Source organism: Canis lupus, chromosome 24 (assembly GCF_003254725.2).
Source record: "Canis lupus dingo isolate Sandy chromosome 24, ASM325472v2, whole genome shotgun sequence".
Lineage (NCBI taxonomy): Eukaryota > Metazoa > Chordata > Mammalia > Carnivora > Canidae > Canis > Canis lupus.
Window position 1 is genome coordinate 43,155,355 of NC_064266.1, and position 27,553 is coordinate 43,182,907.

A 27,553-nucleotide genomic window follows, 5' to 3' on the forward strand; every position below is an offset into this window, starting at 1 on the left:
TGATGCAATCACTTGGGAAACTGGCACTACCGCCTAAAGTAGAAGACAAGTATGTCTTATCACACAAGAATTCTTGCCTGGTTATAACCCTGCAGAGATGTGTACTGATATGCACCCATATACATATACTAGATTGTTCATAGTACAATTTTCTTAAGAGTGAGAGAACTTGAACTACTCCAACAGACAAAGCGTCAGTATCTTCAAACAACAGAACACTGCTACAAAATGAACAAACTCAAATCTACATGCAAAGCCACAAAGTATGTCCTATAGGATTTCACATATTTCAAGTTCAACAACAACAAAATTAACTTAATTCTATTTGGAAGTAGATATTTAGGTGCTAAGACCAGAAACAAAATTAAGGATGTAATGAACATAAACATCCGAAGGTGATCACCACGAGGCAGGGAGGCAGTGGTGGACAGTCAGGCGGGGAGGGCATAGGTCCAGAAGACCTCAGTACTGACCATGTGGACATGTGCTTCATAAAAACTCCTTACACTTGACATCCTATTATCTGTATGGGGTATGTTTTATAATAACAGAAGTTTTAAAGAAAGTTGAAAAAAGAGAGTAAATGAAAAAAGGCATTTATAATCTCAGCAGATATAAAAGAAGCATTATACAAAATTCAGACCTCACTGAGGATTTTTAAAAACTCTGAGTGAATTTATTCTATACAATAAATCAGCTGTACTCTTAAAAACTGTCAAGAGTATCATGAGAGGCAAAGAAAGGCTGAGAAACTGTCAGACATTAAAGGAGCCTACAGAAACATGACAACGATCAAATGTAGTCCATGATGCTGGGTTGGATTCTAGATCTAAAAACAAACCAAATAGACAAAAGCCTTGAATTAAAGGATCCTCTTAGGGCCACTGGAGAATTTGATTAAAACCTAGATATTAGGGCAGCCTGGGTAGCTCAGCGGTTTAGCACCACCTTCAGCCTAGGACGTGATCCTGGAGACCCAGGATCGAGTCCCATGTCAGGCTCCCTGAATGAAGCCTACTTCTCCCTCTGCCTATGTCTCTGCCTCTCTCCCTCTCTCTCTGTGTGTCTCTCTCATGAATAAATAAAATCCTTAAAAAAACAAAAAAAACAAAAAACCTAGATATTAGAGGGGCACCTGGGCAGCTCAGTCGGTTAAGCATCTGACTCTTGGGTTTCAGCTCAGTCATGATCTCAGGGTCCTGGGATGAAGCCCTGTGTTGAGCTCTGTGCTCAGTGCAGGGTCTGTTTGGGATTCTCTTCCTCTCCCTCTGTCCCTCCCCCTGCTTATGTGCTTGCTCTCTCAAATGCAATAACTAAATAAAATCTTTTCAAAAATCTAGATATTTGATAACAGTATTATATCAAAATTAAGTTTCCTGACTCCAATCACTGTATGTGATTCTATAAGTAAATGGCAAATGTCCTTGTTAGAAATATGCGACAGCAGTCACCACAGAGAGAGCAACACGATGGCTACAATTAACCTCCAATGGCTCAGAAAACAATGTGAAAATAAAGAGAGTGAATGTTAACTCGAATATGGTAAAATGTTCACAACTGATGAATCTGAGTAAAAAATAGACAGGAATTCCTTCTACTATTCCTGAAACTTTTAAGTGTGAAGTTATTTTTAAAAGTTTAAAAACAGGGATACCTGGCTGGCTCAGCGGTTGACCATCTGTCTTCAGATCTGGGTGTGATCCAGGGGTCCAAGGATTGAGTCCCATATTGGACTCCCTGCAAGGAACCTGCTTCTCCCTCTGTCTATCTCTCTGCCTCTCTCTCTGTGTCTCTCATGAATAAATATATTTTTTTTAAGTTTAAGAACAAACTCTTTTATTTTTTATACTGACTGGCTTAGTTGGTAGAGCATGAGACTCTGGATCTTGGAGTTGTGAGTTTGAGCCCCACAACAGGCACAGAGATTACTTAAAAAATTTTTTTTTTTTTAATTTTCTAAATTAAGGACACCTGGGTAGCTCAGTCGGTTAAGCATGGACCTTCAGCTCAGGTCATGATTTTGAGGTCCAGGGATCAAGCCCTGCATCAGGCTGCTTGTATCCCTATCCCTTCCCTCATCCATGCTCTCTCTCTCAAATGAATAAATGAAATAATTTTAATTTCTTTTTAATTTTAAATTTAAAAAAATTAATTTCAAAAAGTATAAAAATAATCTCAACAAATTATAAATATACATTTTCCTAAACTGACAAGATATAGCTATTAAAAATATAAACCAAAAGAGAAAAGGGAGAAATCAAACTATCATATTTCACACACAACATTGTACAGTATGCAGAAAACCCAAAGAACCACCAGGGAAGTTATTAAAATTAATAAGTGAACTTAGCATAGTCAATGGAAACAAAATCAAAATATAAAAATCAATTCTATTTTCATATTATCAGCAGCAATTAGAATTTAAATTTTAAGAAATGATACCATTTACATTCACATAGAGACCAAATACCTAGAACTAAACTGAAAAAGGTACAGAAGATCTCTACAAGAGAAAACACACACACACACACACACACACACACAAATTGAAGTTTTTTTAAATGGGAAGATTAGAAAACTAAATATTGTAAAGGTGTCAATTCTTCACAGATTGATTTATAGATGCAATCCAGTTCCAATGAAAACCCCAGCAGGTTTTTTCTCCTAGAAATTGATGAACTGGTGCTAAAATGCATTTGGAAATGCAGAGTCAAGAACAGCCAAGACAACCGTGAAGAAGAACAAAGTGGGAGGAGTTACTCTAGCAAGATTTTGATGATAAAGTTACAGTAACAAAGACAGTGTGGTCCCAGCAGAAGGACAAACAGACCAAGGAAGCAGACTAGGAAGTTCAGATATAGACACTCGATTTAAGAGAAAGGTAGTAAAGCAGGGCATAGATAAAAGGTAGTATTTTCAATAAATGGCACTGGATCAAGTGCATACCACATAGAAGGCAATGAAACTTGACTCCTACTTCACATAATACAAAAAGAAAGCAATTCTAGGGAGACTGTAGATCCAAATATGAAAGGTAAAACAATAAAACTTTAAGAATATAAGGAAATCTCTTTTCTTTTTCTTTTTATAAAGTAGGATCCAAGCCCAGCATGGAGCCCAATGGTGGGCTTGAACTCAGGACCCTGAGATCAAGACCTGAGCCAAGATCACGAGTCGGATGCTTAACCGACTGGAACCCCTAGACCCCCTATAACGAAATATCTTGATGGCCTTAGGGAGGAGAACGTTCCTTATACATGAAAAGAAAGCACTAAGTATCAAAGAAAAAGTTGAGAAATCGTGAACTACATTTAAATTAAGAACTGCTCATCAAAAGACATCATTCAGAGTACCATCATTTCCCTATCTGTAAAATTGGGATAATAATTGGACTCACTCAGCAGCAATTGCTGCGAGCCTTCTGCAATTTAATAGATATAGATATTAAGTAGATATGTAATAGAGACTCAGCGAGAATCATCCAGTCTTCCCAGAACAGTGCACTTAAGATGTGTGAGAAGGCTGCAGGTGGAGAAGTCCAGAGGACTGTTCAGAATGAGAAACACACTAGGGCATGTGAGGGGGAAGGAAAGGGTGTGTGTCACAGGCAAGAAGGAAGAAGCAGAAGACAGAAGCAGTATCTGATGGAGGAGGGGAGACAAGAAGAGAGATAGCCCTAGTCTGCGACAGCGGGGAAGAATGCCTGCAGACTCAGCTTTGGGCGGACTGTCAGCTAAAAGAAATGTCTTAGTTTCTGTTTTCTTCATGAAATAAGAGCCAAGGTCACGCCTTGGAGGAATGGTCTGAGTCTGGAGAAGAATCCTGCCAGCACAATGAGGAGTGACAATACAACATGGCGGGACAAGCAGCACCAATGTCCCTGAAACATGGGGCAGTCAAAAACCAAAAGGAGCGAGCAATGTTCCAACTGATGCTTTCAATTATGCGATGCATTTTACTTTTCTGAGTACGGCATGTGTGAAAGAAACCCAGTTAGCAACCCTAATTATTTAAACACCATTAAATTTCATCGGCGTTTTATTCTTGGCTTACCAGGTGACCAGTAAAACAGTTAACAAGAGCAATGGAGAAACCTAATCAAAGGGTGCCATTCAGACAGAATGCCAGGAACCTGGAAACAGCCCACGTGCCACCACATCCCCGGGAGTCCTCAAAGCTGGCACAGAGAGGTAGCCACCACTGTCAGCACAGCAAAAACCGACCCAGTGAAGGCCTGTGCGTTTGGGAAGGGCTGGTGAGCTCACCGGTTGAAAATGTTCTCGCTGAAAGCATACTTTTCCAGGCGAACGAGTGGAGGCAGGCTATCCTGGCCTGGAATGTCCAGAAAGGCCGTTACCCTCATGCTGTCACGATCTGGGCCATAGTCTTCAAATCCATCTAAAGGGGAAGAGGGGACAAAATTGCATTCATCGCGTCATACTTGAGCCAAGGCAGGCCTTTGCAGCACACTTTCTACCCTCCTGGCCCTTTCCAGGGGGAACCTCTGAGTCTTGCAAACTTGGTAACTCATCTAAAATGAAGTGGGTAGGTTTATAATCCAAGAGAAGGGTGACAAGACCAGAGTCATAAAGGAAAGCTAAATGTCCTTCTTTCAGTGTCATCAATCTGACGTGAGTCACCTCTAACCAACAAAGATGGGAACCTCTCCTTTACCGGGGAAGTTAGAAGCAAGTGAATAAAACAGCTAGCTGACTCCTGGGAGGAACATCCACGGAGTGCTATGCAAACAGATATGAAATAGTCAAAAGAAAAAGAGAGGTGTTTCACCTCATAAGCAAGAATATGGTAGAAAGCCTACTCCTTATTTGGTCTTGTCTAAACATATTTGTCACACAGCTTCATGCGTATGACATCGGTTCCCATCAAACCACATGGCAACACCCCACCAGACCCCTCCACATGGATGTCTAACAGGTTCCTTCAATCCCTCACTCTGGCCAAAACTGAGCCTGTTGTCATGCTGACTCTTCCCTGCAGCCCCAGCTGAGGGCAGGCACACCCACCCCACAAAGTGGGGGAGCAGCATGGCCGCATTCATGGGCTCTGGAGCCAAACATCCCTGGAACAAGATGAAGCTCGCAACACAACTTACTAGCTGTGCGACCACAGTAAGTGATGTAACCTGTCTACATACCCAGGTCTTGTGGGATCTAGCCCCGCATAATCTGGCCAACCTTGACTGTGGCCACCACCCTTTACCCACCCCCACTTCAGGGGCATAAATGCATCCCTTGCACTGAAACAGCTGAGCAGGAAGCACTACTCATGCAAAAAAGTACAGGATTCCTACTGGGCAGAGTGGAAAACTTGTTAATTTAGGTAGTAACTGATAAGAGTTTAAAATAAGAAATGACACATTTGTGCCTAGGTGTTTACTCTGAAACATTAACCACATTTTTCCTCCACAAATTCTTTTACGCTAGTAATTAGAGCTTATTAAAATTTTATACTATATAACAGTTACCCAGTAATTTTAATAAAGAAGTATACATTTGTAGAAAATATATGTGTGATGCAATCAAATACATCATTTCTTGCAGGATCCCTGCCAGGGAGGAATAGGTCCCCACTGAGTCACAGCCAAGCCCCACCAACCACAGTCATTTTATATGAGCTATTTTCAACGAATTTCAGGGCCCAAGAGCAACACGCAACCTTCATCCCACAGATATTTAAGAAACAGTGTGGACCTAACCTGCCGTGACTTTAAAATATTAAGTTTAAAGCAGAATTTGTGGGGTGCCTGGGTGGCTCAGTCAGTTAAGCATCTGCTCAGGTCATGATTTCAAGGTCCTGGGATCAAGCCCTGCATCAGGCTCCACCCTCAGCAAGAAGTCTGCTTCTCCCTCTCCCATCCCTCTGCCCCTCCCCCCTACATATGCATTCTCTCTCCCTCTCCTCTGTCAAATAAATAAATAAAATCTTTTAAAAAAAAAAATAAAACAGAATTTGCTAGACTTTGGGAGTCATAGGTAGCTTTGGAACCTGCTGATAGCCACATAACCATATGCAATACTTTTCATAAAGAATCACCCAGGGCACCTAAGTGGCTCAGTTGGTTAGGTGCCCAACTCTTAATTTTGGCTAAGGTCATGATCTCAGAGCGGTAAGATCAAGCCCCGCATCTGGCTCTGTGTTGGGCTGTGGAGTCGGCTTAAGGCTCACCCTCTCCCCCTCCCACCCCTCTTAAAAAAAAAGAATCAGGGGTTTCAAAAGATCCTCTGAGGTCCACCTGTGTACTTCGTGGGTTAAGAATTGCTATTTTAAAGTAACAAAAAATATGCAAGCACTCTTCAAAAAAACTATCAGAGAACTAAAGAACTTAGCAATTAGTTCTACAAAGGAATAACTGTTATTAGAAGATATTAATGATTCTACTATACTAATTATATAACATTATACTAACCATATATATGGAAATAAAAGCCATAAACCACGCAATACTGGCTAATAACTAATATTCATTGGCTGCTTCCAGGAACTGTGCTAAAAGCTTTGTGTATAGCAGTGGTTCATTAAATCCTGACAACAACCACATTATCCCCCTGTTTCTGGGTAAAAAAGCTGAAGCTGAAAGAAGCCAAGAAAGGTGCCAAACACAGCTAGAGAGGAGTGGGTCAGGATCTGAACTCCAGTAGTTGGGACTCTATAGACACTGTACTATACCATACTGCCAGAAGAAACCTTCATTTTAATTTTCAAAGAAATCCTTCCTACCACCCTGTCTGAGCTTCAGACACAGTAACCTTCCCTTAATTCTTCACGTGCACCAAAATTCTCCATGTCAGTGATTTTTCTACACATTATTCCCACTGCCTGGGACACTCCCACATCTTCGCCCCCTACCCCACACCCCAGCTTAGGGACCCCTACACTGATCTCCAGAAGGCCAGTCTCTGGTAACAGCCTCTTACGGAACTGTTGGCTCTTCTGTCCTAACACTCCCCATGGCACTGGGTTTGGTGACTATGTCATGCTTGTCTCCCAGTGGCTCTGTGAACTCCATGAAGAGCACCATAACACCAGCACCCAGGATAGTACCTGACAAGTAGTAGGTGCTCAATAAAATGTAGCGAAACGAGGAATGATGCCACCAAAAGAAACTTGAATGATAGCTATGATACAGAACCATAAAGAAGATGGAACCTTGGGATATGCCTTGATAAATCCCCTCATTTTGTGGACAGCTACAGAGATGCACCCCCAAAGCCAGCAGCAGAACTAGGATTCTTAGCACCCATTTGGTTGCTAAGAATATTCTGCATTCCAGTCTCGTGTTCTTTCAAGAGATGTGCAGAAAGGTCTCATGAGATGAAGGCTGAAGGAATCGAAGACCACCAAAGCCGAAGGGAAGGGTTATGGTCTCAGAGGCATCTGAAGGAAGGTGACAGACTTCCATTTCCAGCTGATATGGTAAAAGACCCTCACACTTTACACATCTAGAAGACTAGAAAACCATCCACAAAACAAGAGTTTTCAGGCACTAGACAGCAGGCAGCACAGGACAAGGGCCCTCAGAGAAAGGACCCAAACAAGGAGCCCTGGGATGGCCACCTCTGACTGCCCAGAGAACTTCCAGAGGTCCAGAGAAGGAAGTATGAGGCGGAGCCAAAGCGGCCAGCATTTGCAAAGAAGGAAGCAGAAGAGGCCAGCAGAGTGGTCCCCGGAAGCATCCACTGAGTACAGATCCATGCACATGTGAGAAAATACTACCAAGACTGAGAAGGAACCGTAAGAAAGGAGCCAGCAGTCCTTTGTGGCACTCACATGCAGGGAGCAGCTGTCTGTTCCCACCAGCCAGGGGAGGGAGACCCTGGGACACATGGCACTATTTTAGTAGTGGCTAAATGAGTCTAGATTAAAGCCTGCTCTGGACTCGCCCTGATGGAGTTTACATTAAGCCTGAAATGAATACAGCCCAATCCCAAAAAGTTAACTGTTCATCATAACAAAACCCAACATCCCCAGATTTATACAATTTGTACTGTGAAACCTAACAACTAATTCCCCCAAATTCTTAATGTCTGGCAGCCAATCAAATATTATCAGGCATGAAAAGAAGCCAAATAATATGACCATAATCAGGATATGATTAAATGAATAAATTGAGAAAGTCCCCCAAATGTCAGAGATGATGGAATAGAAAATGATCTTTAGGGCAGCCTGGGTGGCTCGGCAGTTTAGCACCACCTTCAGCCCAGGGCATGATCCTGGGGACCCAGGATCGAGTCCCATATTGGGCTCCCTGCATGGAGCCTGCTTCTCCCTCTGCCTGTGTCTCTGCCTCTCTCTCTCTCTCTCTTCTTTCTCTGTGTGTCTTTCATGAATAAATAAATAAAATCTTTAAAAAAAAAAAAAGAAAATGATCTTTAAATAGCAATTAAGGGGTGCCTGGGAGGCTCAGTTGGTTAAGCATCTGATTCTTGGTTTCAGCTCAGGTCATGATCTAAGGGTAGTGAGATCAAGCCCTTCATTGGGCTCCATGATCAGCACAGAGCCTGCTTGAGATTCTCTCTCTCTCTGCCCCTCCCCACCCACACTCATGGCAAGCATGCGCACACACAGTGCATGCTCTCTCTCAAATAAATAAATAAATCTTTTAAAAAAAAAAAGAAAGAACGTTCCACGTATCCCAGAAAAACATGGAGATCTTGATGAGCAAAATGGAAATATAAAAGAGACCCAAGTGTAAATTCAAGAGATGAAAAACACAGTAACTAAATCAAAACATAAACTGAAAGAAATTAACAGATAAGAGAAATAGAAAAAATCACAGAACTTAAAGATAAGCAATAGAAATTACTCAAAATGAAACAAAAAGAGAAAAAAATAGGAAGAAAAAAAGAACAGAGCATCAGTTATGTGGAGATATTATTGAGCACCATAACATATGTGTAACTGGGACACCTGGGTGGCTCAGTGGTTGAGCATCTGCCTTTGGCTCAGGTTGTGATCCCAGGGTCCTGGGATTGAGTTCCACATCAGGCTCCCTGCAGGGAGCCTGCTTCTCCCTCTGCCTGTGTCTCTGCCTCTCTCTCTCTCTGTGTCTCTCATGAATAAATAAATAAGATCTTAAAAAAAAAAAAAGAAAAGAAAATACAGGAGAAAAATCTGTGTTCCTTAGGCAAAGATTTCTTAGAGGGAGGTATAAAAAGCATATGCCACAAAAATAAATACCCATGAATTCAACTTGATCAAAATTGAAAACTTTTGTTCTTCCCAAAGCATTGGTAAGAAATAGAACACCAACTGCAGTGCTCGGCTAGCTCAGTCAGTGGAGCGTGCAGCTCTTGATCTCGGGGTTGTGGGTTCAAGCCCCATGCTGGATATAGAGATTAATTAAAAATAAAATCTTAAAAAAAAGAAAAAAGGAAATGGAACATCAAGCCAAAGAACTAAGGAGAAAATATCTGTAAAATATATCTGATAAAGGATCTGTATCCAGAATATATAAAGAACTCTTAGAGCTCAATCTTTAAAATAGGGGAAAAAAACTTCAATAGACATGTCATCACAGAAGATACACAAATGACAGCTAAGCATGGGAAAAGATGTTCAACATCATTAGTCATCATTAGTAATTAGGGAAATGTCAATTAAAACCACAGTGAGATAATATTACCCACACACTGGGAAGGCTAGGAAAATTTTCTAAACTGATTATATTAAATGTGTTGGCTAGGAGCAACTGGATCTCTCATATGCTGCTGGTAAAAAATGCAAAACGGTACAGCTACTAAAATGGTTTGGCAGTTACTTGAAAAAATAAATAAACACCTACCATCTGAACCAGCAATTCTACTCCTAGATGTTTACACATGAGAAATGAAAACATATGTATGTTTACGCTAAGACTTGTATTTGTGTGTTCACAGCAGCTTCATCCATAATAGCCAAAAACTAGAAATAACAAAAATATCTATCAACTAAGTGGGTAAACAAATTGTAGCATATCCATACAAAGGAATACTTCTCAATAATAAAAGGGAATGAGGGACACCTGGGTGGCTTAACAGTTGAGCGTCTGCCTTTGGCTCGGGGCGTGATCCCGGGGTTTGGGATCAAGTCCCACGTCGGGCTCCCTGCATGGAGCCTGCTTCTCTCCTTTGCTTGTGTCTCTGCTTCTCTCTGTGTGTCTCTCATGAATAAATAAATAAAATATTTTTTAAAATAAATAAATAAATAAATAAATAAATAAATAAATAAAAGGGAATGAGCTACTAATATGCAACAACATAGATGCATCGCAAGAGCATTATACTGACTTAAAAAAGCCAGACACATAAGATTTCATTCTGCATAATTCTGTTAACATGAAATTCTAGAAAAGACAAAAACATACTAATATATAGCAGATCAGTGGTTGTCTGGGGTCAGGTGGGGAAAGGTGTGATGGCATATGGTCATGACACACTTCTGGTAGGTGCAAGACATGTTTCATTTCTTGGTTGTGGTTGTGGTCACACAACACTACATACTTGTTAAGACTCATTTTAACAATTGACCTTCTGTATTATTATATATAAATTATACTTCAGTACAGGTAAAAGAAATGAAAAAGAATAAAAGGCAGGCAGGCAGGCAGGCAGGCAGGCAAGAAGGAAGGAAGGAAGGAAGGAAGGAAGGAAGGAAGGAAGGGAGGGAGGGAGGGAGGGAGGGAGGGAGGGAGGGAGGGAGGGAGGGAGGGAGGGAGGGAGGAAGGAAGGAAGGAAAGAAGGAAGGACATGCAGGCAGAAGGCTGGCCATTCTTCTATTCTTCCCAAGCCCTCCTTACAAAGGCTAGAATGAAACTGCCTGGCAAGTTGCTGGCACCACTGTGATTAAAAGAATTCTTAAGAGTATCTAACTTCCTTTGCTCTGATTCTGTATTTATGAAGTGAGCTTGAGATCTTAATCTCCTTGAGAACTCCAATTCAGATCCAGAGAATGCACAGTACTTATGAGACCACAGGGAGTTGTGTGTGGTCTTCAGGTAAACCTTCAATTCATTTTAAAGGCATGCAGGAAATGTATCTTAAAATTGCCAGGCTATTCATATTTGTCAGTATGGTGCTATTTGCCCCTGAATGGTGTTAATAAAGCACTGTCAAGTTCTTACTCTAGACTTTGTCCAGTGGGAAAGTACTGATCTATCAACCTGAATACCTTAGCCTTCTAGGCAAATATTCATCTCATTCTGGTAAGTAATAAACTGACATTCCGATTATAATTCTAACATCAGTCCCTTTTCTCCAACCCTATTATTACTATCTTAACCCAGTATAGACTACCACAGGAGTATGGGCTTTAATAACTACATTCAAACCCCAGTTACTGTATTTCCAACAACTTACGGTGGAGCTGAAGAGAAAGGAACCCCTTCCAACCACACACAAAAATCAAAAATTAAAAATATGGAAATTTAGATAAAATATTTTTAAATGCAGGAAGGTAGGAAAGAGGGCAGAAAAGACATCCTTGATGCCAGAGAAGAAAACAGTAATCAAAGTGAGAGCAGTCAGCATAAGGTGACTCCCTATGATCAACATTTAAGACCTACATATAGGTCTTAAGCACTAAGATTTCTGAAGCCCACACGGGGATAAATGATACAGGTGAATTTGAAACCAAGCCCCCAATATAAGACAGTTGAGGAAAGGTAACTGCAGTTAGAGTGGGAGTTGGGGGAGGGATAGTCAATCCTGATAAATCAAACCAGGGGCCTACATGACCTATGAGGGCAGAATCAACGTATAGCACCTACAGAGTGCAGGAGCCTCACTCTGAGCCTCTGGGAGCTCATTGTCCAGAAGTACTCCAATTACAGGCATCCCAAAGCAAGCAAACAAGAAGCTACTCTAAAGTGCCTTTCACAATCCAATAAGCATGCAATTTCACAAAACAATCCCTGATGAACATAAATTCCAAACCATATATGGTTACAAACCTTCAAGAGAGTTAGCAGACACAACAAATGAAAATGTGTATCCCCAATATTAGAAATATTAGAAAAATCTAAAATAGACTATCAAATAATTATGCATACAAAATGAGTAGGATTTAAAATATAGATATCAAAATTTTAAAAAAGAGGAATGAGAGTGGGAAAAACAGGCACATTTGAAAAAGAACCATGTAGAAATGAAAAATAGAGACAATTTAAGAATTCAGTAGCTGGCTTAAATAGCAGTTTAGACACAGCTCAAGAGAGAGTTAGTGAGCTGGAAGATTGATCTGACAAATCATTCAGAACACCACACAGAGAAACAGGGAATTGGAAAATACGGGACAGCAGTTAAGGCCCAGGAAGAGCAGAATGCTAAAATCTGACATAAGTCCAGTGAGAATTCCAGAAATAGGGATTAATGAAAATAGGAAGAGGCAATATTCAAAGAGATAATGGCTTACAGTTTTCCAGAATGGGGGGAAATGCATATTCAATTTGAAGAAGTACAAACTCTGAATGAGTGATTAATAACAACCCCATCCTTAGGAGCACCATAGAGCACCCATGGCAAAGAAAAGCATCCAAAAACCCCACAAAAAACAACAAACTAACTGAGAAAGATTACAAATTACATCCTTGATATCTTACTTAAAAGATGTGAGAGGCATATTATTTATAATCAATAGGAGTGTGGGGTCTTTAGTCAAAATACCTGCAATCCCACACTGCTTCTTACCAGGTATGTGACCCCGCAGAGATATTCCCACCTCTCTAATTCCCAGTTCCCTCACCCTACCAGACGCCTGCGTCAGACGACGGCTGCAGTGTGGAATAAACAACATCAGTCAGATACACTTATATTGCATCTGAAACACACTGCGCTTGGAAAAGATCAGCTGCTATTAAACACATTATATTACTGATACTTCTGGGCAACTACAGCCACTACATAGAGTGTGTGTGTGTGTGTGTGTGTGTGTGTGTGTGTGTGTGTGTGTGGAGTGCGTGGGGTCAGGGGGTCCTAGAAAGAAAAACATCAAAGGGTTAAACTTGGCCTGAACTCTAGCTTGACCCCTCAACCATGCATGTTTGTGGCAGACTCTACAGCACAGGTAAGGCTAAGAGAACTGAACTGAGATTCAGATTACTACTCATCACAGGAGAAACAGAGTTAATAGTGGGACCTCATTTGATTTAAGTGCCTCCTGAAACAAGGGGCGCCTGGGTGGCTCAGTCAGTGAAGTGTCTGCCTTAGGCTCAGGTCATGATCCCAGGACTCTAAGAATCTAGCCCAGTGTTGGGCTCTCTGCTGAGCAAGGCGCCTGCTTCTCCCTCTCCCTCTGCCACTCCCCCCCACCAATTATTGTCTCTCTGAAACAAAGAAATCAATACTCTTTGGAGGCATATAACAGAATCCAGAGATCGTATAGTGTGTGATATTCACAATATCCAGGTTGAATCCAAAATTACTCCATAAACAAAGAAACAGAAAAACATGAGCTAGCTAAAAGAGAAAAAATGTCACAGAATGACTCTAAGGGGACCCAAATGTTGGGTATATATAGACGAGGATGTTAAAGAAACTATCATATAGCGCTCAGGGATGTGAAGGTAGTACACTTGCAATGACTGCAAATATAAGGAATCTCAGCAAAGACATGCTAACTATTAAAAGATATGAATAAAACTTCTAAAGTGAATCAATATCTGAGATTTAGAAATTTGCAGAGCAGACTTAACTAAATGATCAAATAATGGCAAATTCCCCAAATTTGGTGAAAGAAGTAAAGATACGGAATCAAGGATCTTAGTGAGGCCCAAGATAAACATCCAGAAAACCACACCTAGACACAGCCTAGTCAAATGGACGATAATCTTGAAAACAGCAGAGAAAAGCAACCACTACACACAAAGACTTAAGGATTCAAATGCCCTCTACTGCTGCGTGGGAAGCAGAGGAAGCAGTAGACCACGAGGCCAGATCTGTGAGGGACTGGAAGGAAACCGTCAATCCAGGACGTGACACCCAGTGAGACCCCCATGGGAATGATGATGAAATAAAGACACTGCCGGATCAGAACAAAGGGGAACAAAGAATTTATTTGTCACATACCCTTTTAAACAGAGCCAGCCAACACAGACTATGAGAAATGGAGAAGTGCTCTGCAGGCTGAAGAGAAAGGATCCCACTTGGAAACTTGAACTTCAAAAGGAATCAACAACATTGGACTGGTAAATATGTCAGTAAATTTTTTTAAAACTGTATTTCCTCTTAATGTCTTCAAAAATATGTATGATAGTCTAGAGCGATACAAAGCAAAAATGATAATTTTGTACTGTGGAATTTATAACATATGCAGATATACCACATAATAAAAACGGTAACATAAAGTAGAAGGGTAATAAATGGAACTCTACAGTGGTCAGGTTTCACCATTTTACATAAAGTGCTGCATTATTAACTCTAAGTAGATGGTTTCTGTCTCCACAGCTAGACGTGGGGACCCTTTAAAACCCTGGGACCGTGTCATATAATGCCTGGCACACAGCAGACACTTAATAAATATTGGCTTCAGTAGAAGTCAGTCTCCCGAGACTTTGATTACCAGGATTCAATTCAGGAGTCCAGCAGCCCCTGAGAATGCGGAGAAAATCTAGTTTCCACAACGACAAACGTGAGGCGCAGCAGTGAGCCGCCCCCACAACCTGAGTTACAAAGCAACCAGGACATTAATTCTCTTCTGCCTGCAAAAGTGAGAGATCTGAGTTTCAAAAAGAAAGGAAACAAGTAAAAAACCACCCTACAATTGCTAAAAAAAGAAATAAAAAAGTAAATGAAGGAATTCGAGCATTCAATGTAAAGTGCATGAGTTAATAAAAAATATCCAACCATCCTAATGAGTATAGTAGAAGGAAATTTGGGGGATTTGTAGCAAATATGTAAGGAAGGGCAAAGGGAGTAAGGATGTGTAGAGCATATCTGAAACAGTAAGAGATCTGAGTTACAGGGATTTTTGTTTTATTTCATTGTAAGAACTAGAGCTACAAATTTCATCTTCTACAGAACAAAGACCCAAGTTATGTGAGTGGCATCCCAGGCTGTGGGGCCTTCTGCATGGATATGCTGCTGGGGGCCCATCAGAGCCAGAGAACCGGCCTCCCTGGCACTCCAGAGTGCTCCCCATACTCTCGGACTGCAGCTCCGACCCCAGCCAGGTGGCCACCTGGCCTCAGAGTATGGACAGCTTGGGACATCGCATCCCCCAGTATGGCACAGGGAAAATACATTACGTCTCACTAAGTCACGGGGGGATAAGCTCTTCCTACGCAATTCTCTAATGACACCAACAATGCTTCCTTTCCATCTAGTATGTCTTGAATGCTTCCCTAAAACTGGTTAATCTTCCCTTTTAATACAGTGCAGGCCTCACGCTCTGAAGCTTGGGCAGGCAGCTGTGTCCACCTCAATTTTAAGGTTATTTTATTTTTTATCTTACGATATCTCGGTTTTCATATTGAGCAACGGATACAGGTTTTTCCAAATGTGTTCAAAAAGAAGTCATTGATACAGAGAATAATACAGATGGAATATAGGTAAAACAAAAATAGAAAAGGTAGTACAGAAATGAGTAACTTCTGAAAAATACTGGATTAGTGTAATCCAAGGAAAATATTCCCAATAGTAACATCACACTTGTGCAAATAAGAATGTCTTTTATTCCAAGTACTGAAAATCTTTTTGCGTGTGTATGTGTATAGGTAAACATTTTCCCTTGTGTGGATCAACATCCTGGCCCCTTTCAAAATTAGAAAATTCTACTTGAGTCTAAACTAATGAGATTATCAGTGAGATTATTGCTATCTACCTACAAACGATATTTTAGATTTTTTTTAACTATTTCATGAAAGCACCAGTAAAATGCACATGCAAGCAAGGTTTGGATGCCCTTTCCACAAAGTGAATGAAGGTAGCCAGCGTTAGCTTCAATGTCACTTGTGAAGGCACCTGACCAGGTAGTGTGATAAACAACCTCTTCCTGTGATGTTTTAATGTTATTGCTTTTTTATTAAGTCTTCTAAAACAGGGCAGCCTGGGTGACTTAGTGATTTAGCGCCGCCTTCAGCCTACGGCATGATCCTGGAGACCCAAGATCAAGTCCCACATCGGGCTCCCTGCATGGAGTTTGCTTCTCCCTCTGCCTGTGTCTCTGCCTCTCTCTTTCTTTCTGTGCCTCTCATGAATAAATAAATAAAATCTTTAAAAAAGGGGGATCCCTGGGTGGCTCAGCGGTTTAGCGCCTGCCTTCAGCCCAGGGCGTGATCCTGGAGTCCCAGGATCGAGTACCACATCAGGCTCCCTGCATGGAGCCTGCTTCTTCCTCTGCCTATGTCTCTGCCTCTCTCTCCTCTATGTCTTTCATGAATAAATAAATAAAATCTTTAAGAAAAAAAAAAAAGTCTTCTAAGACAAACTAAATCAATTAACAGGGCGCAGCCCGGGTGGCTCAACCGTTTAGTGCCACCTTCAGCCAAGGGCGTGATCCTGGAGACCCGTGATCGAATCCCACGTCGGGCTCCCTGCATGGAGCCTACTTCTCCCTCTGCCTGTGTCTCTCATGAATAAATAAATAAAATCTTTTAAAATCAATCCATCAATCAACAGTCTATAAACTATGTAATAATAGAGCAGGATTTCTCAACCTCAGGGCTGTACATCGCAGGATACTCAGCAACATTCCTGGCCTCAAGTCATTAGCTGCCAGGAGCATCTTCTCACCAAGTTGTGACAATCAAAAAAACATCTCCAGACATTGCCAGAAGCCCCCATTTGAGAATAACTATAAAAGAGAAAGGGATCCCTGGGTGGCGCAGCGGTTTGGCGCCTGCCTTTGGCCCAGGGCACGATCCTGGAGACCCGGGATCGAATCCCACGTCGGGCTCCCGGTGCATGGAGCCTGCTTCTCCCTCTGCCTGTGTCTCTGCCTCTCTCTCTCTCTCTCTCTCTCACTATCATAAATAAATAAAAATTAAAAAAAAAAGAGAAAGAGAAAGACTATCAGGTGTTGTTACCTGAACAACCTGTGGTCGGTTCTAGGAAGGGAGGGGCCTGAGGTCAGAAGGAAAGACCCAGCCCACCTTTGCCTCTGAGCTTTCCCATGACAACGTCTCCCCTTCACTGCCCTCTCTTTCAGCCACATGGCTCCTTGCTACTTCCCAGTCCCTTCCCTGGCTAAGGGCCTTGGCACAGCAGGGTGGTTCCCTCTGCCCGGACCTCTCCTCCCCAAGATGTCCTCTCTGATAACCTCCTTCTCCTCTTTAAAAATCTGCTCATCCATGCCTCCATTCAGCGAGTTCCTCCTTGACCACTTTATTTTGAAATTGCAAGCCTCCCACCTATACTCCACTTTACCATGATCTACTTTTCTATTTTTCCAGAGAAATTATCCCTTTATAACATACAAAATGAAAAAAATAATAACATACGAAATGTTTACTTCCTATGTTTACTGTTTATCAGCTGGTCCACTCCCCACCCGTGCCCCCTTAAAAATCTTTGACGCATTGATATGAGCGATATGCGCACAGCAGGTACTCAAAGTTGCTGAACAAATGAATGAAAGAATGAACGGTAAAGATCCGCCAAGCTAGCTTGCTGTACCTGACAGTGGCAGTAGCACATAAAATGATTCCTGCTTTCACAAAGAATTTTCTAGAATTTACATTTCTAGCCACAGCTAAGAGGGCATGTTGTCTGGTGAACTGTTCACAGGAACAAGAGCTGAGGTCTACATGGTGATATCATGAGCAGTCGATTATTCTGAGACCCAACAAGTCCAGGTCACCCACAAACATCAGGAATCTCAAGCTTTCAAGTTAGAAATGAAATACGAAGTAGCAGATAAATAATTCCTTATTCAATTATTTTCGCTGTGTTTTCTTATATTTGAAAAAAAGTTGCCTACTCCATTCATGAAAGCTTAATATAATGCAGAAAACCAAAGCCTTCTTAAGAAAATAGCTTCTAATAATATCCTCAAGCCTTCTTGGCTCAATTTAAAATCTAAAAACCAAGACTGACCCTGACTGCCTTCATCTGCCATCTCTGCCATGATGGACTTCTGAGCAGTGGCCACTGTCCGGGTTTCTGCCACACATCAGGTTCACAGGCAAGTTTACACAGGGTATCACTGACCCTTTACCAAAAGTGAGTGGTAATTTAAAGCTGACAAAGATCAGTAGGGGAAAGGCTTGGAAGGATTGCTAGTTTGATACATCAGGGTGGGTGGCCTCTCCCATCATCTTATGCTCAGTACCCTGTCCCCATGCCGCACACCTGTGTGTTGCTTCCCTGAATTGTATGGCCAACATCCCAGCCCGATGGGTCGACTACAACCCAGTTAATGGCTGCAGCTAACACAGGCCCTCCGGAGGAATGGCCCAAGTTTAAAAACCCAGCTAATTAGCTAAAAGATAGGCAGCTTACCTCCACATCCAACCCAAACCAGAGTGGTTCTGCAGCAGTAGCCCTGAACCCACATAGCCCAAGATGAGATTGGCTCCTCTTCAATGAGGTCCTGATCAATTAGCAAAGAACAGCATAATCTATAATCCTTTAACCTGATGCTAGGTAACTGAGAGAGAAAAGAAAGAAAAAAAGAAAAGAAAAGAAAAGAAAAGAAAAGAAAAGAAAAGAAAAGAAAAGAAAAGAAAAGAAAAGCCCTCCTCCTTGATTTAAAATTCCACCAGAAAAACGTATTTCTAGAACCTACAACTCTGAGAAAAAAAAGGATTTATCCTCTTTTATGCTAACTCAAGGGTCATCTACTAAAAATAATGAACACTGCCAGTATATTCATCATTTAAAACAGTCTGGGGCATGAAATAAATGAGATGAGGATGCTCTAGCGGAAACACAATAGATCCTCGAGCACTTGCCTGTGTGTCGATGCTTTTCACAAGACACCAACCTGTCTTAAAACAGGCTAAGTATGAATTAATGTTTTAAGTATAATTATTAGGTGAATGTGCGTTACAGGTTCAAAGTACATTACGTACAATCTAATAAAAACAAAGAAAAGACATGTTACAGGCCATTTTGCATCAAGAAAAAGATCAAATGATCTAGTACCCAAACAGAAAGCATGTTAACAGCAAACCCATCTTAAACATATTTTCCTTCCATTGTGGTTAACTTCCAGTGACAAGAGTAAGCCATAATTCAATATTCAACAGAGTATCTGCAATTCAGAGACAAGAAAGACACAGTCCCGGACTCCAAAAGCTCCCAAGAGAACAAAGATCGTCACACACATAACAACCCACAATACTCAGGTGGCAAGAGCCCATAGGACACAGGTATAAACAAACCAGGGAAGAAAGCAGTTCTGCCTGGAAGAGAAACAGGGAGATGATGGGAGATGCTTCCCTAGAACACTGATATTTGAGGTAGGCCTTGAAGCGCAAGTAGGAATTCACCATAAGGGAAGAGAGAAAGAAACTGGGAAAGGGGAAAAAAAACCATTCCAGATGAAGGGAAGAGCACAGCACAGAAAAGTACAGAGTATCTGCTGCCTCTGAGCAGTCTGGGGAAGCCAAAGATTTCACATGATGCCACCAACCCCTGACTGAACAGGAACGCTAGAATTGGTTTTAAGTGGAAAGGTGAGAAAAAATAAACACAATAAAACATACCCAACGAGCTACCTTTATTGGCCTAGACGTGAACAGAGGTAGAGACGAAAGCAGGATGTTATAGCATGTCTATCCTGGCAAACATTTTCATTAAGAATCCGTTCTCCAGGCATTCCCAATATTTACGATTCCCCATTCAACATGTCATCCTGTCACTATAAGTCTATGTGAGATATGCCACCCTGGGCCAGCCCAATTATCCATACAATCCAATATTCTGTCTCTGACACAGCACCGGGGGACATTGGTGGGGAGAACATGATAGATGTGGCCCACTCTGTCTATGTCCATCTCAAAATGTTAGAATATTGGTTGATGGTGACCAAGGAGTTTTAGCCTTATTTGCAAAATTTGTACTTAAAAAAAAAAAGAATGTAGTAATATAGAACTTACATAATTGATCATTTTATAGAACTATTCATTAGCCACTCTTCAATGAACAATTTCTAAGTCTTTGTAAGCCCTTAAATGATTTGGGGGGAAACTAGAGAAACCCATCCATTAATGTGTTACTTCAAGTGGTTTCATTCTTCTTGCTAACGGGCTTTAAGTATGAATGCAGATACCTATATTGGGACTATTTCTAATAGCTAAACTAGACAAACCTGGCCACTCTAAAAAATAAAGAACACTCTTGATTCTTCACTGGTTTTTTGGGGGAAACTGACCCCCCCACACACCACAAGTCCTTGTTGACTTAACTAAATTTCAACAGCAAGTTGCACGAGCAAACTTTCTCTACATAAATGCCATTCTCTAACAAGACCCATGCTGATTTATTAGCTCTTGTATGAGCAGATCCATCCAATGCATAATGTTTTATATTGCAAATCTTTGAGGGCTACTGATGGTTATTACTAGCACTACGCAATGGGCTGGCTGAAAAGACCAACTTAATTCATGAGCAGCCGTCCTTTCTACACCATGCATACATGGAAATTCCTCTTTGATTTGTGGCTTTAATCACAGCTTCCAAAACCTGTCATTATTTATGACTCTGACTTTTACACTGACGGTCAATGGGAAACATTTACTCGGGTTACCTGATAGGAAAGAAGTCTGCAGCTCAAAGCAATTCGTGTGCTCCATTTTGATATTACACATCTCAATTTTCCTGCCGACTCACCAGGTTGGGGCCAGAGCTGAAGAAGGTAGAAGAGAGAGTCGCCAGGGTCTATGTGGTATTAATGAACGAAGGATAGTACTTAAATATGCACTGACTTCTTTAGTCAGACTTGAGACAGATTTGGAAAGGCAAAAAGGTTGTAAAAGAAAACCAAGAAGGGCAGCCCAGGTGGCTCAGCAGTTTAGCACTGCCTTCGGCCCGGGATCGAGTCCCGTGACAGGCTCCCTGCGTGGAGCCTGCTTCTCCCTCTGCCTGTGTCTCTGCTTCTCTCTCTGTGTTTCTCATGAATAAATAAAAACAACAACCACCACCTTTGGGGCAAGTCTATGTGCACATCAGTATATGTGCACGTGGGTCTCTATTTTCTACTGTTCAAAATATTTGAAACTGTCAAGGAATGCTGACCAACATAAAGTCACTTCTTTATTGACCACCTTGGCCAAACTAAGAAGGTAGCCCTTCTCCTTTTTTTTTTTTTTTTAATGATTTTATGTATTTATTTACCGGAGAAAGGGAAAGGAGAGAGAGAGAGTGCACTCGAGGGAAACAAGGGGGAGCAGAAGGGGGTGGGAGAGAATCTCAAGCCGACTTCATGCTGAGCACAGAGTGTGACGCAGAGCTCCATCTCACAACCCTGAGGTCATGGCCTGAGCCAAAACCAAGAGTCAGATGCTTAACCAACTGAGCTCCCCAGGCACCCCTGCTCTCCTCCTTCTGGAAAGAAGCAAACTCTTCCATGGATGCACCAAGCTCCATCCCAGTCTCATCCAATCCAACCCCCACAGTCAGCTACCCTCTCTTTCTGCTCTCTGTCATCTTTTCCTTTAGGGGGCACCTGGCTGGCTCAGTCAGTAAAGCATGCGACTCTTGATCTCGGGGTTCTGAGTTCCGTTCCCAGGTAGGGTGTAGAAATCACCTACAATTAATTAATTAATTGCTTTAAAAAAGTTACTTTGTCAAAAAAAAAAGTTACTTTGTCATCTTTCCCCTTTCACTAACTCCCATCCCTTGGTCCATGGTAGTTATGCTCTCCTCTGTTCCTTGACCTTAGAAAATCAAAATATAACACTATTCAGAAAAGTGTAGAAATAACAACTGTCCCATCTAACAGTTTTAAATTGAGCACACTTGTGTAACTAGCACTCAACTCAACATAGAGAACTTTACCAGCATCTCCAAAAGCCCCTCATACCCCCTTCTGCTCACTATCCTACCTCGAGGGTGACCACACTCCTACCTTCAAACAGCCTGGATGATATGAGCTTTAGTTGGTTCTTCTACTTCATATAAATAGAACCATCCAGTATATATTCTTTTGTATCTGGCTTCTTTCACTCATCATTATGTTTATGAAGTTCATCCACATTATTGGGCCAACTTGTAGATCATTCACTATCACAGCTGCATAATTTTCCATTGTGTGAATGGAACAACAATTCATAATCCATTGTATTCACGATGGACATATGGGTGGGTTCCAGTTTTCAACTCTGAAGAATAGTGCTACTATTTGATGGGTGAAACAGATAAAGGGGATTAAGAGTACAATTATCATGAGGAGCAGTTAGTAATGTATAGGATTGTTGAATCCTAGGGGCACCTGGGTGGCTCAGTCGGTTAAGCATCTGCTTTCAGCTCAGGCCTTGATCCTGGAGTCCCCACATCAGGCTCCCTTCTCAGCAAGGAGTCTGCTTCTCCCTCTAACCCTCCCCCCTCTCGTGCTCTCTCTCTCACTCTCTCTAATAAATAAAATCTTTAACAAAAAAGAATTGTTGAGTTGTTATATTGCACAACTAAAACTAATAACACTGTATGTTAATTATATTTCAACAAAAAAATTAAATATAAGAAGTAAAAACAATAAATATATTTATATAACATGGGGGAACAAAAAAGATTAGCTATAGAATTACTAAGAGAAATTTATCCAGAGCACATACTATAACGTCAGGTAATAGTACATAATCAATATATAATCATTACTTGATATTTTCCCCCTAACTACTCAATATATCTAAAGTTTTAATCTATGAATAAAGTTAACAAGGCTCTGCAGCCACAAAAGGTACTTAAAAGATTTAAAAAAAAAAAAAAAGAAAAGAGAAAAAGAACAGTGCTATTATGACCATGCCTTCTTGAGAATAATACATTCACATCTTGTTGGGCATATAACCAGGAGTAGAATTATTGAGCTATTCAAATCTTTTTTTTTTTTTTTTTAAGGTTTCCAGGGTAGATATAAATAATGCAAATTTGTTCTGGGCTCTTCTATCCAAGAAAAGCAATTGACCTCAATCCTTCCAGCTGCTTCTCCTTTTAAAGGGTCTGTTTTCCCCTGCTAGGCTGTGAACTCGAAAGAACAGTGACCATTCCCAAAAGTATCCAATCACCAGCCAGTGCCTGGAACAGAGGAGGTACTCAGTAAATAACCACGGAGCTAGTGGACTACAGGTGATACTGCCTTAACGCGTAATGCCTTCCCAACTAACTCCGGTCTGGCTTCTGCTCCTTGACCACACTGGGAAATCTCTCACAGAGGTCACTGAAGACCTCCCAGCTACCACAGCCCCGTGGCCTGTCTTCAGTACTCATCTGATCCGACTCTTCATGGCAAGTGGCATGAATGATCCCCCCAAACAAAACCTTGGCTTCAAGGGTCCCCTGGCTTCTTACCTCTGAGACGTTTGTTCCCCAGGGTGCACTATACTAGAAGCTTCTGCTGCCAGGGACTCCACCCTTGACCTTCTTCCCCGCCAACTCCCGCTGTGCTGCTCTTACCCATTACCCTGGCTCCATCTTCCATCCACCACTAATGACTCTCTTCAGGCCTAAGTCCTCTACAGAACCCTACAAGGGGGCTTTTCAGTGGTCTCCCGGACTGTGCCCCCAGGATCTCCTGAGCACACCTCAAAAGTAACCATCTCAGATGGAAAACATGAACTCCACCCTCACATACAGCCTGGTTTCTTTATTCGATGCACACTTCCGTGTCCCTGTCATGTGCCACTCAGCATGCTAGACCCTGACCCTGGTGATCCAAGATGAGGAAGACCGTGTCTGATGGACAAGGGCAGACATCTAGCCACATCTGGCTTAAATGCCATTGGCTTCAGGGAGGATGAGAGGAACCCAGCCCTGCCTGGGTGGAGGGAAGCAGAAGTGCTGCTTCAGGGTATGACTCTGAGTTGACTCGTCCCTGTCAGAACTATCTATTGACCCCACCCACTACTCTGACACCCTCCTCCTCCATCAAGACCCCACTACTCTTGCCTGAGTCCCTAGGACACACCACTTTTTCCATCCCTGGCTTATTTCTCCGCAGTCTGTCCTTTATAATGTAACTCAGCTCTGGGCACTCACCTGACTAGAATTCTCCAGTGGCACCCCATGGGCTCCTTGAGCACAAGGCAAACCCCTTATCCTGTATGGGGCAGAAGGTCACACATGTTAGGGCCCTCTCTACCCGCCCCCGCACCACACTGCTCTAACTCCTATGCTCCAGATGCAGGAGGCCTGGACAACAACGGGCCCATCCAGCCTCAGAGCCTGTGCCCTGGCTGTCTGCTATGCCCGAATGTTCTCTGTGGCTCCATGTCGGAACATCTCCATCATGTTACTCAAAGCTTAGCATGCAGGCAGTCCTGGTGGCGCAGCGGTTTGGCGCCGCCTGAGGCCCGGGGTGTGATCCTGGAGACCCCGGATGGAGTCCCGCGTCAGGCTCCCTACATGGAGCCTGCTTCTCCCTCTGCCTGTGTCTCTGCCTCTCTCTCTCTGTGTCTATGAACAAATAAACAAAATCTTTAAAAAAAAGAAAAAAGAAAAAAGCTTAGCATGCTTCTCAGAGCTCCAGACAAGACCTTCTGGGCACTCAAGGTAAAGCAGCAACTCCATCCCTCCCACAGCCCTGCCTGGCCCTACTGACCACACTCACTTGTCACGCATCCTACACCACACCTACCACTCCTGAACTTAGCTCACTCACTTGCTTTGGCTTTTTAATGGCTGTCTCTACCACTGGACTGAAAGCCCCATGAGAGTAGAAATGAGATTTGTTTCATTCACCTCTGTGTCCATACAGCCTAGTGTAGTGCCCAGGACTTAATAGGTCCTTAATAATTATTAGTCATGTACGTGAATGAATGAATGAATGAATGGCAAGTCTGCCAAAGCATGGTGGTTAAGTACAAATTCTGTAGCCAAACTCCCTGGTTTGAATTCCACCTCTGCCACTCACTAGCTGTGTGGTTTGGGCAAGTTACTTAGTCTTTCCGTGCCCCTTGGGAGCCTGGCTTGGCAACAAACTAAAGTTAAAATATCAGCCTCACAGGGTTTTTTTTGCAGTTAAATACTAGAAGCACTCACAACAGGGCTTGGCACATTATTAGTCCTAACTGAATGGCAGTTCTCGTACCACTGCCTGGGTTGTCTTCCTAACACATAGGTCCCAGCGACACATCTAGGGACACCCTATCACCTCTCGGATAAAGTCTAAACCCTATGACTGGGAAGGCAGAGTCTTCACTGGTGGACCCCCAACCCACCTCTGCAGTCTCTCCCACTCCTCAGACCTCTATACCCCTGGTTCCTAGATCCCTGACTGCCTCACCACATATCCACCTCTGCATATAGAGGCCCTCTACCTGGAATGCCCATCGCCTTCCTTGGCCAGATCCAACTCTAAATAGCATCTCCCCTCTATCCCTGGAGGACACACGGCTCTGTCTTGATGCTCAGCTCTCTTCACTCTTCCACCTGAGCCCTCGGCAGGCTGCATTCTGCACTGTACATAGCATGCACCTCCCCACCAGGCAAGAGTGTCCTTGGGTAGAGCCCAGGGCTTCTTCAGCCCCCTATCCCCAACACCTCTTCCCATAGGCTGGCACCTAGAAGGAACTGGAGAAACACCTGTTACCGAGTGAATGACTTTCCAAACATAGAATGCAACCACTTGCCCTCATCTTATTTTTCCCCCATCAGGTTTCAAATTAAGTAGTGTTCTGAGGGTCAAAACCATTTTCTTTCATTATTTAGGTTTTGTTGCAAATTTTCTGTTTAGAAGATCTTAATTCGTTGGGGTGCCTGGCTGACTCAGCAGAGCATGCAATTCAATCTCAGGGTCATGAGTTCAAGCCCCACATTGGGCATGGAGCCTAAAATAATTAATTAATTAAAAAATAAAAAAGATCTTAATTTGTGATGTAGAAAGCCACTTAAAATTCTCTTCTTTAAACAAAGGCAATTTCAGGGAATCTCTGATGTTCATCTGTTTGTCTCACAGGAAATGGAAAATGCAGAGCACCAAAAGTAAAATGCACTATAATGATTGGAGGGGAGGCAAAGTCGAATCTGCATCTACCACTCTGACTCTTTTGTTCCTTGCCACCTCATCCTGCTGGGAGGAAAGAGGTACATGTTTTCATCCCCGACACACCAACCGGAAAAATGAGATGTGAACTTTTAGCAATATGTCAAGGGGTTACTTAACCAAACAGGTTGTGTTAGCAAAACCTCAGCTCTTCAAACTGAACCGGGTGGGAAAGACAGCCTGTAAGGTTGGCTCAGCTAATAGACAAACTCAGAGGCTCTGACAGAATGAAATCAAGTTTGATTTAGAATAGAGATTGGCTAACTATGGCCTATGGACCAAATCCAGCCCACTGCCTGTGTTTATAAATAAAGGTTTATTAGAAAACAGCCATAGTCATTCATTTATGTATGTCTGTGGGTGCTTCCAGGCAAAAACAGCAGGCTTGACTGGTTGCATCACACTTTCTAGGCCACAAAGCCTAAAATATTCACTATCTGATCCTTTACGGAAAAAAAATTTGCCCACCTCTGATTTAGAAAATAGTGTAATGTCTAGATTTTGCTCTATTTTCCAAGTATTAGCACATACAAGTTCCTGTTCCTGTTTAAGCTAGTTCACCTAACAGGGAAAGTTGTTTTGTTTTTGTTTTTAATTGACAATCTTTGATTCAAGTTTATATTATAGTTCAGAGCAAAAGTTCAATGGTTTGGTTGTGGACTCAAATAATATAGCTTCTCCACTTTGGGGGTACACAGCCTGGCTGTGGTCCTTGAACAGAACATTTTTACAAATTTGGAACAAAGCAGGCAGGTGAAATGGAATGCTTTTTGCTCTGGAGGATGTCTTTTATTCCAGTTTAGCCATACACTGCTCCTTCCAGCACTAAGGTCCAGAGAGTCCAGAGAGTCTGTCTGTATTCCTCCACCCTAGCTAATCCTATTTTCTACAAAAGTTCAGACATCATTTGTTGGCACCTAGGCTTTCTCATCAATAGAAGTATGCCCTTTTCCCGACTTCTTTCATAGATACAAACATTTGAAAACAAACACCGTACCCTAAATGCTAATACAGTCTACCAGTCCGTCCTTGGAAGCTAAATGTAGCCTACTGTACTGTTGCAGCGACTTCGGAACTGACATCCAGCTTTCCAACTCTGTGCAGATGCTGGATCACATACGAAACTTCTACCTCATTTTTAAAAAACTCTTTAATTATGGAAGATTACAAACACATGCAAAAACAGAGAGCAGTGTAATAAAAACAAACAAACAAAAAAAAACAAAAAACAAAAACACGTCCCCAGCAGCCAGCCTCAACAAGTATCAATATTCTGCCCCTTTTCCCCCATTTATCCTTCCTCCCAAGTTTGTGCTTGTCTATTGTTTGTTACAGTATCTGAAAGCAGACCTCACACATCAAATCATTTCACCCATAAAAGCTTGTTTGTTTCTCTTAGATAAGGCCCTTCCCCTTGGAACAA

General features: G+C 42.1%; 1 protein-coding gene across 7 annotated transcripts in view; it reads right to left on the bottom strand.

The window, feature by feature from the left end:
* Nucleotides 1–27,553, bottom strand: part of LOC112674177 (serine/threonine-protein phosphatase 4 regulatory subunit 1-like) — an 81,690-nt gene that overhangs the window by 49,962 nt on the left and 4,175 nt on the right. For 5 of the 7 annotated variants that reach the window (XM_049100498.1, XM_049100496.1, XM_049100495.1 and 2 more), the window contains one exon: nt 4,266–4,398. The exons of 1 other annotated variant lie outside the window; for it this stretch is intronic. In XM_049100498.1, the coding sequence (XP_048956455.1) occupies nt 4,266–4,398 (133 nt within the window). Of the gene's footprint in view, nt 1–4,265; nt 4,399–20,682; nt 20,782–27,553 lie in introns of all 7 variants that reach the window. One more of the 7 variants, XM_049100497.1, reaches the window with a different exon arrangement.